The 16,683-nt window shown below is 43.0% G+C and overlaps 1 protein-coding gene across 1 annotated transcript; it reads right to left on the bottom strand.

Annotated features, from left to right (window-relative positions):
* Positions 1-1,787: 1,787 nt before the first annotated feature.
* Positions 1,788-6,569, bottom strand: LOC117558163. The gene is made up of 3 exons (XM_034234182.1): positions 6,459-6,569; positions 6,092-6,250; positions 1,788-5,820 (listed from the first exon to the last, which is right to left on the bottom strand). Exons 1-3 carry the CDS (start codon positions 6,494-6,496, stop codon positions 4,023-4,025), a joined length of 1,995 nt encoding a protein of 664 aa, XP_034090073.1. The 5' UTR covers positions 6,497-6,569; the 3' UTR covers positions 1,788-4,022.
* Between the last annotated feature and the right edge of the window lie 10,114 nt (positions 6,570-16,683).

The raw sequence follows: 16,683 nt of genomic DNA, 5'->3' as shown, positions 1-16,683 counted from the left end.
GAGGTAAAGGACTGAGTGTTTAGATAGTTCACTTTAGTCTAAGTTCAAACGGTTTGGTCACAATGTATGTAAACACATATTTTCAAGGCACTCCTTTATAATTATTGGGATAAACAGGTTTGAAATCATTCCAATGTATACTATAGGACAGTAACCCAACATATCCTTTTAAAACTGGACTTTCAACCCAAAACCATGCTGTTGACTTGTGGATGCAAGCAGCTAATCGCAGACTCAACCAGAGAGAAAGTAGTAGGCCTACATCATCAGCTACCATGTCTGACAGAGAGGAAGACAGTGAGGAGAACAGTCAGGAGGGTAGTGATGACAGCTTGTAGGATTACTGGTCGTGCTAATGTTGTCTTGTGTTCGCCTCTGCATGTGTGTTCTGTGTTCACCTCTGTGTGTTCTGTGCCGTGTGTCTGACAAATAAAGACCGGTTTATTTATTTCATTTTAAGGATGAGCACCAAGCAACATCTCCAGGTGCTCATTGGAGAACCAGGGCAAAAAAGCAACATTAAAGGAAAAAAATCGTCTTACCTTGTGTTGTAGGCCATAAGGTGAACCCTGTTATCGTTTCAACCCGCTCCACAGAAGTGAAACTACACAATCTTTAGTTCATAAAAAAGAACGAGTCATGCTTATCCACCAAAAAAAATATCGTCGCTAAAATTCCTGCCAATTCTTCTAGGCACGTAATTATTGGCTGAACTAGTCCCTTCGAAGCGTAATAATATCTTGGTCCAAAGTCGTGCCACGGTTCGTCACGTGATCGTGCTACACCAATTGGGTAGCTGCATATTGTCAACAGAAGTGAAAGATGGCGGCCGCCATGGTTACGCTAAACCAGACCAAATGGATTCTAAACAGTGCTGTATGCTTGTTTTATGTCATGTTTTGTCATATGTCTTAATACATCACTAAGTCCGAGGTATTTGCGTTATATACGCGGTATTTGTGAGAGGTTTTACTATCTGGGAACAGAGTTGACCATCGAATCAACATTGACTAGCAGCGTTTATCAGCCAACTCCAGCTACAAACAATTTCCCCACGGGGATTAATAAAGTATATCAAACTCATATTTATCAAACTATCATTCCTGGACTGCCATGTTCACATCGCTAGGTTCATTGGGATTATTCCATTAGACTGAGGACTTTTTGTCTGTCTGTTGTTACCCTGTACACGTTAAATGCACTCTTAAAATAAACATGACTTGATTTCTGCGTCCAAGAAGAAGGTTAACTTGTTACGTTAAGTAATTTAGATCAATAAAATGCAGTACTTCCAGGCTGAAGACTTTTCTTTTGTTGCTGCTTTTAATTGAACTATTCATATCTTAGACTGCACTGTAACTTTTATCCATGTATTTTTTCTTTTAATGTTTCTTTTATTAGCTTTTCTTTTGAATGACTGATTTTAAATGCCATTTTCTTAATGTCTTTAATTTTTTGTAAAACACTTTGAATTGCCTTGTGTTGAAAAGTGCTATATAAATAAACTTGCCTTGCCTTACTTATACCAATGTCCATTGATTCATTTATTTACTCATTCATCCCTCCACAAATGAAAACAACACTGATGAACCATAAAAACGAGATTTATTACAAATATAAAAGGTATGACATAGAAAACAGTAGAAGGACATGTAATGTAGTATAATTGATTGGTGTCAGGCTGGGCGGAGCGGCTGATTGGTGCTGTGATTGCCTCAGCTGGTTAAAAGAGTCCTGCTGATTATACTCTGTTCTAGTACCAAAAACAAACGCATCTATGAGTGATGTGTGAGCGCGTCGGCCAGGCACTAAAACCAAAAGAACAGAAAAGAGCTTAAGAAAGATGGAAAGAAGGCTCTTTTATTCCTATTCCTCACTGTCAGTGTCAGGGCAGTCATCGTTCTCTTCCTCTGTTTCTTTTTTATTTGCACAATTTGAGCAACGACATAAGTCTGTGCAACAGAGTCCTGCAGAGAAGCATGAACATCTGCCTTTCTCACAGGCAGACTCTTTGCAGCTGCAGTGTATCACATGCAACACACTGTCAGGGGCAGGATTTCTTGTCATCCAGGTGACGTGTAAGTTCCCATCCTCTATTTCCCAACCATATCCAGCAGGTGATGGAGCATTCATTTCTCTTTTGAGACAGGACCTCATTATTGCTGCCTGGTAATTTGCCCTTTTGCACTGCTGATGGAGGGCTTCATGAGTAGGGGGAATGCTTAATTCTGGCAAGGCCGATGATGCCATACAGAAAGCCTTGTACCTAGCATCATTTACATGTTCGGCTGCTGGCTGATCATACAGGTGACATACATACCGGCAAAGAAGTGCAAATGTTGATTGCTCCAAGTCAAAGTTAGTACCTAAACTTCTGAAAGCCTTAAGGTAGTCATCTTTCTCACATGCAACAGCAAATGACTTTCTTTTGCCTTTGCCATAGAAAGCGCTTGTGGAGTCACACCCAGAGAACGTGTGAATTCCAATCAAGGCTGAACACACACTGGTTCCGAGAGCTGATGAAACCATGGCAATGTCAATGATCCGTGTCCTGTTGCCAGTCCCTGTGAACACATATAAGCTGCATGGCAAATCTGCCTGCAGACTTACAGCAATGACTGCCACATCAGTGTCCGAGCTCTTGATGATGACAGCTTTGTGCTCCTGTGCAGCATGTTGGGCATGTAAAAACACCCGTGTGTCACATTCCTCATGATCACACTGCAGGTCTTCAACAACATCAACAGACTGTACACCCTCCATGACAGTTACACAGTGGCATTGATTTTGATGGGCAATGTACAAGCTGAGGTTTTTACCCACTGTTGTGAGGTCTGCATGTGTCCATGCCACATAAAGGAATTCGGCCAGTGCTTCCTTATTTTTTTCCGTCAGAGAGAAACTTCTTCCACTGGGTTGGAGTTCTCTGATCTGGGCTGAAGATTGTTATTAGTTGTGACCCTGCATCAGCTCTACGGGACCGTTCTAGGCTTTTGATGCTGATGGGTGGATACCGGTCAGTGACAAAATCAATGCGTGTACACTTGTGATGCAAAGCAAGTTGGAGTATGCTCTGCAGTATGGTCTCTGCAAGCTCTCCAAATGTTGCTGGTCTGGATGGCATGGCCTGCATGACTGCCATGCCATCAAAAAGAATGGCACCACCTATTGGAACTTTGTCAACCAAGCACTCTCCACCTTTGCTCTGCAATAGATCCATGAGAGCTGATTTGTTTGTTTTGGCAAGTGAACCATCAGCACTTGCTAATGGATATGACACAGTTCCCAAGGAATATGACAGAATTTCCCTCATTTCAATTTTCCTGCTCTGGCCAAGGATGAGGAGCCTGGAAAATAACTTCTTGTCAGCACGCAAAATCACTTCCTTGCCTGCTGCAGATTTTTTGGGGGGCTTTTTCTGATCACTGAGAGTCTTGAGTTTTTGTGATATTATGGGGGCAAATATGTCAACTGTTTTGGATAACAGTCTCTGCTCCATAAACTCCTTTACAGCATTTTCACCCTTTTCTGAGGCAACAAGCAAATCCTTTGTGATTTCTCCTGTTGCTACTCTTCCAGAGCTAAGACACACAATGCCGTCTTGGTGTACATCAAAAGGGTTGAGCATGGAATCAATAGTGTCCAAGATTCTACTCACAGCCTTTGCATCAGCAGAGATGCGTGTCTTGTCCAGGTCTTTTCTTGTCCGTAGCTCAGGAGATATCCCTGCCATTGATTCACACTGTCTTGCTATCGCGGCTCTTTCATGCTGTGACAGTATCCAGCGATACACTGCAGACCGATTTTGTGTGATCCCTGTCCAGCCACCTTTGGTCTTGGCATCTCTGTTAAGCGTTTGCTCAATAGCCTGGTCGCAAGCAATGGAGGCAAATCCATGAACACTTTGTCGCTGGATAGTCCACTGGCCTTTCACATTCATGTCACTGTGGCAAGAGGGATGTGTGACAGGCAGATTCATCATTTCCAGCCAGTATGCAGGTAAATATCGAGCGTAATTTACTCTATCGTAGGCAAAAAAACCATGGCATCATTAACCGGACGGTTGACAGGTGAAGCTGCCAGTTTGATTCTCGCGTTGCTCTCACAAACAGGAGGAGTAGCTGCATCATGTCAATGTATGAGCTCCAGAAAGCAAATGTTGCATTCTCTGTACTCCTCCTCTGCACAAAGTCTGCATATTTCGAGCACATATTATCAAACCTCTGATCTGCACTCAAAACATCCATAAATCTGTCTGGAAAGGCACATTCCATCTCAGTGATGACATCCATGCACGCAGCTCTCTCTTGGGGTGGCAAGGAGTCCATGAAGGTGATAAACCGGATGCGCTGCAGACTCTCATATAGAAGTTTATGAGCCCTCATGCTGCGATTGTAGTGATGGCCATTGAGTACCCCATTGATGGATCCTGGGGCAACAACTTCAGATTCAATGAGGATATCTTGCAGTCCTGCATCTCCGAACCTTTTGCCTAGAATACTCAGGTAGGACATGCATGTATGGAATTCACCTAGTCTAATCACTAGACGCTTTGTAAACTCAACATCCTTCCAGCGTATTTGCTGTGCTTTGGCATATATAGCCTGGTCAAACACTAAAACTATATGATCCAGTTCTAGCTGGTCAGCAATCTGGACACTTCGCTTCAGGATAGTGTTGACTGTTGACATCTCTGTTGGTGAGGCTTCAATGACTGGAAGATAATACAATGCGGACTTCTGCAGAGTGTTTTCATCCTGAAGCAGTGTATGGAACCCTGTCCAGCTTGGGATTGTACAACTATCCGTACATGTGGACTTCACAAAAGCATATGCCATTTCAGCTTGTACAGCAAAGTGGGTGTCCATTCTGCATGTCGCTGACTGCACTGGTTGACACAAGTTCTGTGGCCCTTGCCTTTTGGACTGATGGTAAGGTTGTATAGGCATTGGGGGGGGGGCTATGAATGAGGTAACTCCCTTTCTCAGTGGCTGTCTGATTGCTGTGGACATAGGCTCGCCGGGCACACTCTGGAGCATAATTCCATTTGTATGGTGAGTAGTTCCACGACCCGATAGTGTCTCCTCACCAAAGTCAATGTTATCCCACACAAGTGTTGTGGGTGTCCGCTTTGAGAATCCCTTCGGTATTTTGTCTCTGCCTTCTACTAGTGTCAGTTGGGCAAGGCTAGTGTCTAGACTCAAAACTGTGTCCCATGATGCACAATGTCCCAGTCTGTTAAGCAGTGATACAATGCGTGATGATCCAGTTAAATGTCGAACAGTTAAACCTAAAGCCAAGGACTTGGGTGTCTGCTTGCGGCCCTTGGAAGCAAGGTACACAATGTCTTGACAAACAGACAACACTTTCAAATGTACGTCATCATCAATGTTGACATAATGATCCAGTGTTGGCTCCTCAGTGGAACCTATAATCCAGCTGAGCAGATTGTATAGTCCAATGGGGACAACAGTTTGAGATTCAGTGACATTTACATTTTCAGAAGTGGGAGGCCATGGGCATGACATGCCAGGAGTGTCACTAAGCAGTCTTTTCAAAAACAACGCTGCTGTATACAGTGTCCTTGTGTCCTCATGTGTTGTTTGGCACTTTGTTCTCCCTGTTTCATTGTCGCTGTCTGTCTGGCTCAATTCACTGGACTGTGTTGTTTCCGTACCGGATGGATCTGGTAGCATGTCCACGAGTGCATCCTTTGACAGAGTCTCAGCAAAAACCAGTTCGCAGACGTTGCGCTTGGTGGGCATGTGAAACGCTAGCTGAGGGAAATCTTGAGCCAGCCTCTTCTTCAACAGATCCTGTCTGTAACACAACAAAACAGTGACAATTACGAGTCACAGGAGTACCATCAAAAGCAGAGTGGTGGAGGTGATACAAGACATTACAGACTAGAACCTATCTGCCATACAGCACATTTAACACCAAAGAAGCCAAATAAAGGCCCACATCATCACAAACAACACTACACACTACACATCATGGGGGTTTCTCCAAACAGGCCTGTCATACACATTTTGTTTAAAGCTGGCCTTGCACATGATAAATAATAAGACTTGTATTACATTGTAGTTACCTGTAGTTTGAAGCATCAACACCTTCGTTTGCTTTCACCATGTCAATGAAGGCCTGCCTCAGCTGGCCCATTCTAAGCACCTCATTGTTGACAAGCAGCCTCTGGCGGATGATCCTCTCACAGAACAGCTTGTAACTGGCATCAAACATTGCCTCATCCCTACAACACATGAATGAGAAGTAAATAAATGGATAAATGAATAAGTGTTGTGATTGTGTGCACATATAACAGAAGGAAATTGGATGTTTACTTATAATGTTAAGTATGTGTATGTGTATATATATATATAGCCATCGCCGACACACACCTGGACTTCAGTCTGGTGGTAGTGCAAATAGGTAAAGCAATCCAAGGAGAAATAACTTACTGTTCTGTCTCTGGTTTGTCAGGTCTCAGCAAAAACATGGTGTACTGACTGTAACAGCTTTTGTGGTACCGCACCTCCAGAGCCACACAGTCTTTGTCTTTTATATGTAAAAGAACACTTTGGTCATCTTTCTTCTCAGCAGCTTTCTGCAATTTGCCTAAACGGAAAAAAAGGACAACTCAATGAGTTTGTTGACGTATCTCTCACACATAATTGTACCTTTCAGTTATTCAACCACAGAGAATGTGTGTGTGTGTGTGTGTGTGTGTGTGTGTGTGTGTGTGTGTGTGTGTGTGTGTAGTGTGTGTGTGGTGTGTGGGTGGGGGAGGGGGTTTGCTTACCTGCTTTTAATGTTTCAGCCTTACACAGTTGATCCCTTTGTCGCTTGCCTGCTTTGATGATCATTTTTTCCTTCATCTTGCATATAATGCACAGGGCAGGAAGGACGGGGCCAGAGCCTGCGATTGGCAGGCCTGACCTTGATCGTAGCTTCTCTGTTTGGCTTCGGTACGTGCTGCGAGACGTCGATGGGATGGGCTCGACCTCAAGGTCCTCCCTAACGTCTTGATCTCCCTCACGTGCGAGCCGTCTTTCCACCTTCGTCATGGCCTTTGTGTCGGTAAACCTTATGTAGCATGTGTGGTGGAAGCCAGCGTCCTCAGGAATATCTTCGAACTCGAAATCAAGACAGTGCTTGTGGTTTTCAGCCACCACGTTCCGAGAGTCTCCCTTCAAGCCGAGCGACCGTTGTAAGCTTGTCCTGTACGTATTCCATCTTGTATTGGTAAAACAATCAACCTTTTCGTGCTTCACAGACGTAATATGCATGTAACAATGTTTGTGTGTTGACAATTTTGACTTTTTGAGACTTTCTGGTGCGTTTTCCTCGTCTCCGCTACTCGATGAAACCATGGCGGCCGCCATCTTTCACTTCTGTTGACAATATGCAGCTACCCAATTGGTGTAGCACGATCACGTGATGAACCGTGGCACGACTTTGGACCAAGATATTATTACGCTTCGAAGGGAATAGTTCAGCCAATAATTACGTGCCTAGAAGAATTGGCAGGAATTTTAGCGACGAAATTTTTTTTGGTGGATAAGCATGAATCGTTCTTTTTTATGAACTAAAGATTGTGTAGTTTCACTTCTGTGGAGCGGGATTTCTTTTCTAAAGGACTTTTCGAGGTTCACCTTGCGGCCTATTGGTGTCTGGTAATGATTAGGGGAAAGGGCGGGCTGATTAGACCCCTCCTTTAAAAGATATATAGAGATGTTTCTGTCTTTTGTGTTTAGAGTTAATTTTGGCAGCTTGCATTAAACAGTGCGAGTTGCTTTGTTAATCCTCCGGCCGTTTTGTCTCTCAATAAATATCAGTGTATTGACTAAGGCGAATCCAGTTTCCCTCATTTCATGATTGGCTCAACATTGCTGCAAAGAAGTTTTTACTTCACAGCTGGTACAGCAGAAAGGCTTGGCTAGCTGGATGCAACAAGGTAAATGCTGTCTTCTGTTTTCCATGCTTGCTATTCAAACAGCCGGGGACAGATACGTCGTGCCCGTGGACTGTGAAGGGGGTAAATGACATGAAACATTTGTCCGAAAGAATTAAAAAGCATGAGCGCACGAAGGCACACATGACATGTACCATTAAGCTAGCCATGCTAGGCAAAACTAACATAGCCGCGCAGCTAGATCAAGGGTACAATATCTCAGTTATGAAGCACAACGAAGAAGTAGACAAGAACAGGCACCTCTTGTCGAAGATTATTGATTGTGTGAAATGTTGTGGGGGCTTTGAACTGGCTTTGCGTGGCCATGATGAGACTGACACGTCCGACAACCCCGGCGTTTTTCGGGGTTTAGTTAACCTGCTGGCCTCGTTAGATAGCGTCTTGGAGGAGCACCTTAAAACGTCTACCGTTTTCAAAGGCACCTCAAAGACGGTGCAAAATGAACTGTTGGACTGCATATTAGCAGTTACTAAAACTTACATTATGGAGGAGGTAAAAAATGCCAGTTATTTAGCTATTCAGGCGGATGAGACCACTGATATTTCCATCCACTGCCAGTTAGTCCTTGTGCTACGCTACATCGATCCCCATAACAACGTCCAGGAGTGTTTTTTTTAGTTCATCCCTCTTCAAAATGCGAATGCTGACACAGTTGCCACCGCGCTGATGGAGAGGCTGGGCACTATACTCCCCGATGGACAACAGGGCAAACTAATCGCCCAAGCCTATGACGGTGCAGCGGTGATGAGGGGAGCTAAAGGTGGAGTTCAGCGGAAAGTGAAGGATGTTTAAAGTAGTGCGCACTACATCCACTGCTATGCGCATCAGCTGAACCTCATTATGCAGCAGGCAACATCCCACATCCCCAAAATAAGTGCATTTTTTTCAGACCTTGGTGGATTTGCTGCATTTTTCTCCAGGTATTTTAAGAGAACTGCGATCCTGGATCAAGTGGTGGCACACAGACTTCCTGGCACTTCCACAACACGATGGAACTTTCACAGTCGTGCTGTTAACACTGTGTATTTAGCAGAAGGAGAACATCCTGAAGTGTTTCAAGACAATCAGAGACTCAGGTGACTTTGATCCCATAACAGTGAGAGAAGCTGGGGGCTTTGTGAGAATGATGGAAGATGACGTTTTTGGCTTTTTCCTGACATTGTTCCACAAGATAATGCCACATGTAGACATGCTGTTTAGCCAACTGCAGAAGAGGAACATCGACTCTGTCTACATCAAAGGACTCATCAAGAGGTTCACCAGCAGCATACAGACAATCAGGTAAATCATTATTTACAATGGCTGAGATGTGGTCATTATAGGAAATCTATGAAACCTAAATGTGATTTAGCTGAACACAATAGACCAACTCATACATACTTGTTTAAATATCTTAAACAGGCTAACTGGAAATGTATATATTATATAACGTTTATAAGGTGTATCTCTGACTACTATTTCAAATAGTCAAACCTAATTTGTCAATTCTTCCCACAATGAGTAATTGTACATGGTTACTTGTGGTTTGGATCAGGGACTCCATTCCTCCTGATGGATCTGTACAACAGCCGCCCACAACAAAACGGAGGGGACTTGGACATGAAGAGCAACAGCGGTTGGCTGAGAGGTAAGCAGTAATAGGAACGCGTTCTATGACCAAAAGCTCCTTTAATAATATAGGTAATTTCATATCACAATAATGATACATTTCACAATAAAGCCCATTTTCTGTAAATTCAATAAATAGGTAGGCTAGTTAAAATATCCACATAAAAGGCCTATTGCTTATTACATTCTGAATTATATACACTTAACAAGGCCTAAACTGCAAAAAGTGTCCCACAGTCTCTACATTTCAAAGGGGATCAAGACAGATCAGAAAAGGTTTAGGCCTCCAGAAGCAACCACAGGGGACAGAAAGGGCCCAACAATAAATGAATGAAGCGTAAACAGTCATTAAATGTATATATTGTAGTGACTTAATTTTAAACAGTAATATTGTTCTGTTGACGCTCAGATAGATGTCCTGTTATTCTGATAGGTTCCATTCACAAGAAAGCTCTTTGTTTGTTACACATCGTATAGGGAACACTAATGACATTATGACTGATAGATGTGAAAAGGTGATTCTGTTATTTATTATGTCTTGATTTTTTCATTGTGCATTATTTCATAGGTATGTGATACCATACTGAGTCACGCAAAGGAGAGATTCTCCTTCACCAAACACCTGATCAGCGCCACCCTCCTGCAAGGAGACCTGTTCGAGCAACACAGCCAAACATTCCCTGAAGCAGCGCTGAAAACAACTGTGGAGGCCTACCCTCTACTGGACAAGGCAAAGCTCAAGACGGAACTGTCCCTCGTCTATGACACTGCCCAGTTCAGGGCTTGCAGTGGTGCTGTTAATCTGCTCCAGTTCTTTGTTGACAACAATCTGCAGGAGACATTCACAGAGACTGTCAGTCTTCTGAAGGTTCTTGTAACCACACCCATGGCTACGGCTGAGGCAGAGAGGTGCTTTTCCACTCTGAAAAGGATCAAGACTTTCTTGAGGAACAGCATGACACAGGATCGCCTGAATGCTCTGGCTATGCTGTCAATTGAGAAAAAACTAATTAGCAGCATTCCTGACTTCAACACCAGAGTCATTGAGAGGTTTGCCACTCAGAAGGAGAGAAGGGCAAAATTCCTCTACAAATAAAGACACACACACACATACACACACGGCCGACCCTTAAAAAATCAAATGCGTTTTATTAGAGAGACAATTAAACGGCCGCAGAATGTTGTTTATTTTACCTTTTATTTAACCAGGATAGGTCTCATAGAGATTAAAACTCTCTTTTTCAAGAGAGTCCTGTGTTGTGAAGTTACTTTTGGATACCAAAGATGTTTTCAATGTTGTTCAACCACAAAGTCCAGGAACATGAGGACAGTTTGGAAACCTGTTGCGTTCGCCTCATTTCCCCCAGAGGAACAGTTGTTTATTGTTTCCTTTTGTTTTTGTTATTCAAAGCAGTAACAAAGGTGCTATAGGCCAATAAGCTGGATATCACTTTATGTATGTAGAGAGGTTTCCCATGGTTGTGTTAGAAGTTTATTAATAAGTGCATTTATCACAGAAGTGATTGTTCTGTCTCCACGTTTGTTGCATTGTCTGTGATGTATTTTCCAACGGTTATAGCTCCTCCTGTCCTGTCCCAGCAACACTACACGGTTTGCAGCTCCACCACATTTTTGGTTTATCTTCGGTGTCGCTTTAAATCTGCTTCCCATCGGACTAAAACCTCCACGAAATCTGAAGACAGATACTTGAAGTTATTTAAACCTTTTGCAAACTTCTTTATGTTCTTTCTTGCTCTAGTCTTGCCAGTTACATTGTACATAACAAATGTATTATCATTATGCTAACTGGTTGTTCGTGCTAGATGATGTAGCTTTTTCATTTCTGAGTTATTGCTATATGTAAATAAGCCTGTTTGTAAATAATCCTCAGAGAAACAAAAACAAGTCTTATACAAATGTAAAGCTCTACGTTTTGTGCTGTGGTTCTTTTTTTTAAATTGCATTCATTCACAACCACTTAAATATTTATAATTAATGCTACTGAAAATATGCTATTAATGACCAGAAACACATTATCTACATAACACATGCAGTTCACTGTAAAGCCACTTGGTGGAGGTGTTGGTTCTTAAAACATGAACAGTTTTAAGAAAGAAAAAAACAAAGACCAGTTCTGAGAATACAAATTCCTGGTAAAGTGTAGATGTTCAGGTTGATAAATAATATTTTCCACACTGAAGATTATGGAGGTATTGATCAGTCTTCTCATATTTTTAAGCCTCAATATGTCTTCTCCCCCCCCCAACATCACCAGAAGTCATAATTCAAGGGGTCATTTCTGAAACAAATTTTTCGGGGGGTTCCCCGCAGAACCCCCCATGGGGGGGAGCCCCACCACAAAAATAGGCCACCAGCCGCCACTGGCTTTATCACTGCCTGGGTTTCAATCGGACCAACGATTGAACGATAACAAGAACGGCTCTCACTGTGGTGTTATTGTATTTGTGTGTGTGTTAGCCAATAGGAGTGAAGCCTTACGGGCACGGTTGATTGACGTCATAGGCAGAGGACATGTTATGGTAACGGAGATGTGAGCTAGGTGTGTGCTAGCATGTGGGCTACCAATAAAGAGACACGTAATTGTGACCGTTGAACTCACGTGTATTATTGAATAACACGACATGGTGTCAGAAGTCCTGTCGACAGTACGTGGAGTGTGACCGGGAAAAAGTATTGTTTGGAGCCAATTGACGGTGAAAAGGGAAGAAAGAGGACATGGCAGACGAGAATGCTAACGGAGATGCAGCGCGACCCGCGGCGGGACCGAGTGCTACGTTTAGCATCCAGCCAACGGAGCCTTTCGACTTTTCAAGACCGCAGGAATGGGCCAAATGGATACGGCGATTCGAGAGATTTCGCCTGGCAAGTAGTCTGAACAGTAGCTCAGAAGAGAATCAAGTCAACACATTGATATACTGCATGGGAGATGAAGCAGATGATATTTTACGTGGATTGACTCTTACGGTGTGTCCACACAGCAGCTTTGACCAAATCTTGAAAATCCTGGAGCTGGGCGTGTCTGACAGCTTGGGGATTTCGCGACCAACAACCAATCACATGAATATCACATGAATATCCCGCCCCCGACATACAAAGCAAAAAAACCTGGTTCTTCTACACTATTGTCAAATAGGAAGGGCTATGATGAACATTTATTTTTTTAACATTTTGAACATTTATGAGATTAATGTTTATGGTGCTATTTTATGCTACATTCCATGCTGGCTAATGATACTGTCTATGCTTGCTAGCAACGAAGTAAACTAGCAACGAAGTAAACTGGATATAAAATCCCCAAACGAGCGAAAACCTACCAGTTTCACCCACTGCCTCTGCCACCTCCCTCCATGCCTGGTTCCTCCGGTTTGTATCCCGGTAAGTAAATAGGGACTGGTCATAAAGAACCGGGTGATTTGCTACCGCAATAACTAAGTTCTCCTCCATTTTTGTGGAATATAGAAATGAACTGCGGGTCTCGTTCTCCCAGCTTGCACGCGGTTTGATTGGCTAGCGCTTGAACTGTCAGATTTGCATAAACGGATCTGATTGGCTGTCGCTTCCAGCTCAGCCTCAAAAGTTGAACAATGTTCAACTTTGGAATCCTGAACATCCTGGAAATCCTGGAAATCTTCGCCTCGCCCCCCCACAATGCAGTTCGGCGACAAGCGAGGGAAAGTGACGTCATCCCCATTCAAAGTCAATGGGCGGAGACGCGCTGGAAGCGATGGACAAATCGCCAAAAGCTGCTGTGTGAACGGGCCGTCACAGCGGCTCAGAGAGACACTTACCAAGGTGTGCGGGATGGCTTTCAAGGCTTCTTCGTTGTCAAGAAAAATGTCATATATGAGCGGGCAAAGTTTAATATGCGCAGACAGGGAGAAGGTGAACCAGTGGACTCGTTCGTCACAGATCTAAATGTACTAGCGGAGGATTGTAGCTACGGAGTGCTACATGATGAACTCATTCGAGACAGACTTGTTGTCGGATTGACGGATAAGCGGCTGTCTGAACGGATGCAACTGGACTCAGACCTTACCTTGGGAAAAGCTATTACCATGGCTCGGCAGAGTGAAGAGGTGAAACGGCAACAATCTTCTCTGCGAGGTGACGATAGAACTGAGGCATGTGACGCTAAATTAGTGGACAGAGTGTTTAAGAGCAGTAGCAAATATGCTAAAAACAAAGCTCAATCTGCTAATAGCTACCAAGCCAAGCCACAATACAACAAGGGTAATGATGCAAAGTGTTATAACTGTGGTCGTTCTCCTTCACATGTAAAGACTGAGTGTCCAGCCAAGGATGTAAAATGCCATGCATGTGGGAAAATGGGACATTATATGCGCGTGTGTAAAGCAGCTAAAAGCGGGCATGCGATTAATGAAGAAGAGGAAAGCTTGTTCATAAGCAGCATTGAGGCCGACAATTATCCGTGGATGGCAGACATTGACATTAACAAAAGCGTGCAGTTCAAAATTGACACTGGGGCTGATGTTACAGTCATTCCTCACTCCGTGTTTAAAGGAATGGTATGCTCATGACACTCATTTTTAAATAATTATCATCCGATAAAACAGACCAGGCTCTGCCAGTCTTTTTTATTTATTATTGAATCCGATGACATTATCAGTGATTTTAAACTGATTAATTACCGAAATAACATCAACACTGTGGGCGGCGCCATTTTACCGGACGTGACGTAAACCATGCGTTTGGTTTCGAGGACACGTTGATGTTCATGTTATTTACTGTAGTTACTCTCTTCAAATATGCCTCATTGTATCGCGAAACATTGCCACAATTCTGATGGCAACAATCCACGGAATGCTCGGTTCCATCTGTTGCCAAAAGGTAAGCGTAGGAAGTACGTTCGGAGGGAGTGGCTAGCGAAATGTGGCCGGCCCGAACCGAAAGATCCACAGGCGCATGTATGCAGCGAACATTTTAAGTTTCCGGACGACTACTCTGAGAGTATGATAAAACATAACATGGGATTTATTGAACAACCATTACTTAATGGAGATGCAGTACCATCGGTCTTTCTGGTGTCATCACCGACCAGGACACCAGTTCGGCCAGTTGAGAAATCGCCCTCTGCAAGTGTGAAGCGACGGAGGACCAGAAGTAGTGCTCGGAGTAAGAATAAGGTATGTTATAGCGCATTTCCATTGCAGCGGGTAGCCCTGTTTAAACGTCCTTTATCGGCCAGGCCAGTTTTTGGTGGCCTTTCCATATAGCGTAGTACCGGCTAGCGGGTACTTTTCCCCAGTTTTTCCGACCCCATAAAATCGTGGTTCTAGGGCCAGGGACAACGAGGCTGAGTATGCTAAACTAGAGAGGGAATCGCTAGCAAGGGTGGTACTACATGCATACATATCTAGTAATCAAAATCATTGTATCTACTAAGTAGTACTAAGTAGGCTCGAACCTGTATGGCTGAATTCCCCCATCCAATCTCTTCATATTGCTCAAAACTTCTTCCTCGGCTGACAAGTCCGAACTCAAATACTCCATGTTTTTGTGTGTTTACAAAGTGAACGCATGGATGATATGAAGGTAGATATGGTGCAAAATGCGAGTGTGTAAAACCTGATGTGAGCACAAATCTGAGCTTGTGTGCATACATTTACACTTGTATAAAATATCCACGTAACTGTGAACCAAATTTGAAGTCACAGAAGAAAAAAAAAGTTTTGTAGCTTGTAGAAAAAAAATGAACTTAGTGATGAAATGTTCACTTGCAGAAAAATACATATTTTTAAAATATATTTTCCATTACAACTGCAACTTTATTTATTACAACCTCTCAAATCAGTCATTACAACTTGACGAATCTGCTCTGTGGCAGTATAAATCGACGAATCTGCGGTCTTGACTTTTGCTACACTTCTTGCGATAAATGTGTTGCAAAAGTAATTTTCACCTGTAGATGTGGGGTGAGGGAGGGGGGTTGGAGCGAAGGGGCGGAGCTATCAGAACAACGAGGCTCGGGTCAGTCACACAGGCTGCTTCTCAGGTCGACTATTTTCATCTCCTCGGTCCTCGGTCTCACCGGAAGTTGATTTGCCTGCGCCATCTTGAGTACCGTCCCATGGCTCTTATTTCTGCCGAGGATCGAGGATCGAGGAGCGATCATGGAGGAGCGATCATGGAGGAGCGATAACCGAGGAACCACCAGACCATCCTCCGATGAAATCCTCAGATACTCACCACGCCCCCTTACTGTGTATCGCTCACTGATTGGACGAGGCAGTGCATGCACTGATCTGATGCTTCTTGACATGAGAGCAGAGTGAAGAAAATACATGAACCTCACGGGAGTCACTCCTCAGTTTATACCGTGTTTTGTTTCAATTCATGTATCATTTAGTTACAAATATGTGATAAATCTGAACAACAAAGTGGTCAAAAATCATTTAATTCATTTTTTGGAAACATTTTCATGATCGCTTTTTTCGTTTTACATTTTCATTTATTGTCATTTCCATTCAGTCAGTCCAGTGCTTCTCAAAGTGTGGTCCGCGGACCACTGGTGGTCCGTGAGTGCCCCCTAGTGGTCCGTGAGTATATTGGTAAAATTTCACATTTGAAAGAAATACATTTATTTAAGTTTTTCGCACTCTCGCGGGAATATCTCCACAATGGAACGAGCTTAAGTTTCACTTTCGATTGCATGATATAGCCCAGATAAGCACCTTCATCACACATGTTGCCACTTGTTTGTACCATTTTCAGGCGATTTGTAAAAAACGATGTGTTTTTGGATATTTGTGGAGTTAGGTGGTCCGCGAGTGTTTTTTTATTGGTTAGGTGGTCCTTGGTATGAAAAAGTTTGAGAAACACTGAGTCAGTCATTAAGTGCTATTAAAATGTTAATGTGCTACATATCCAAACAAACAAAGTGTGCAATCCAATGAATGTTAATCTAACTGGGTTTTGATAGATAACATATCTCTTTTTCTTCTCTCAATTATTTTATTTATATTGTGCACTCTAATCAATATTAATCAAACTATTGTTCGTTTATACATTTTAAGAATGGCGTTTATCTTTTTTGAGAATGAGTTCTTATTTTATTTTATTTA

The sequence above is a fragment of the Gymnodraco acuticeps genome, unplaced genomic scaffold, assembly GCF_902827175.1.
Source record: "Gymnodraco acuticeps unplaced genomic scaffold, fGymAcu1.1, whole genome shotgun sequence".
Taxonomy (NCBI): Eukaryota; Metazoa; Chordata; class Actinopteri; order Perciformes; family Bathydraconidae; genus Gymnodraco; species Gymnodraco acuticeps.
Note: the sequence above shows the minus strand (reverse complement) of the source record. Positions and strands in the feature narration are given on the sequence as shown.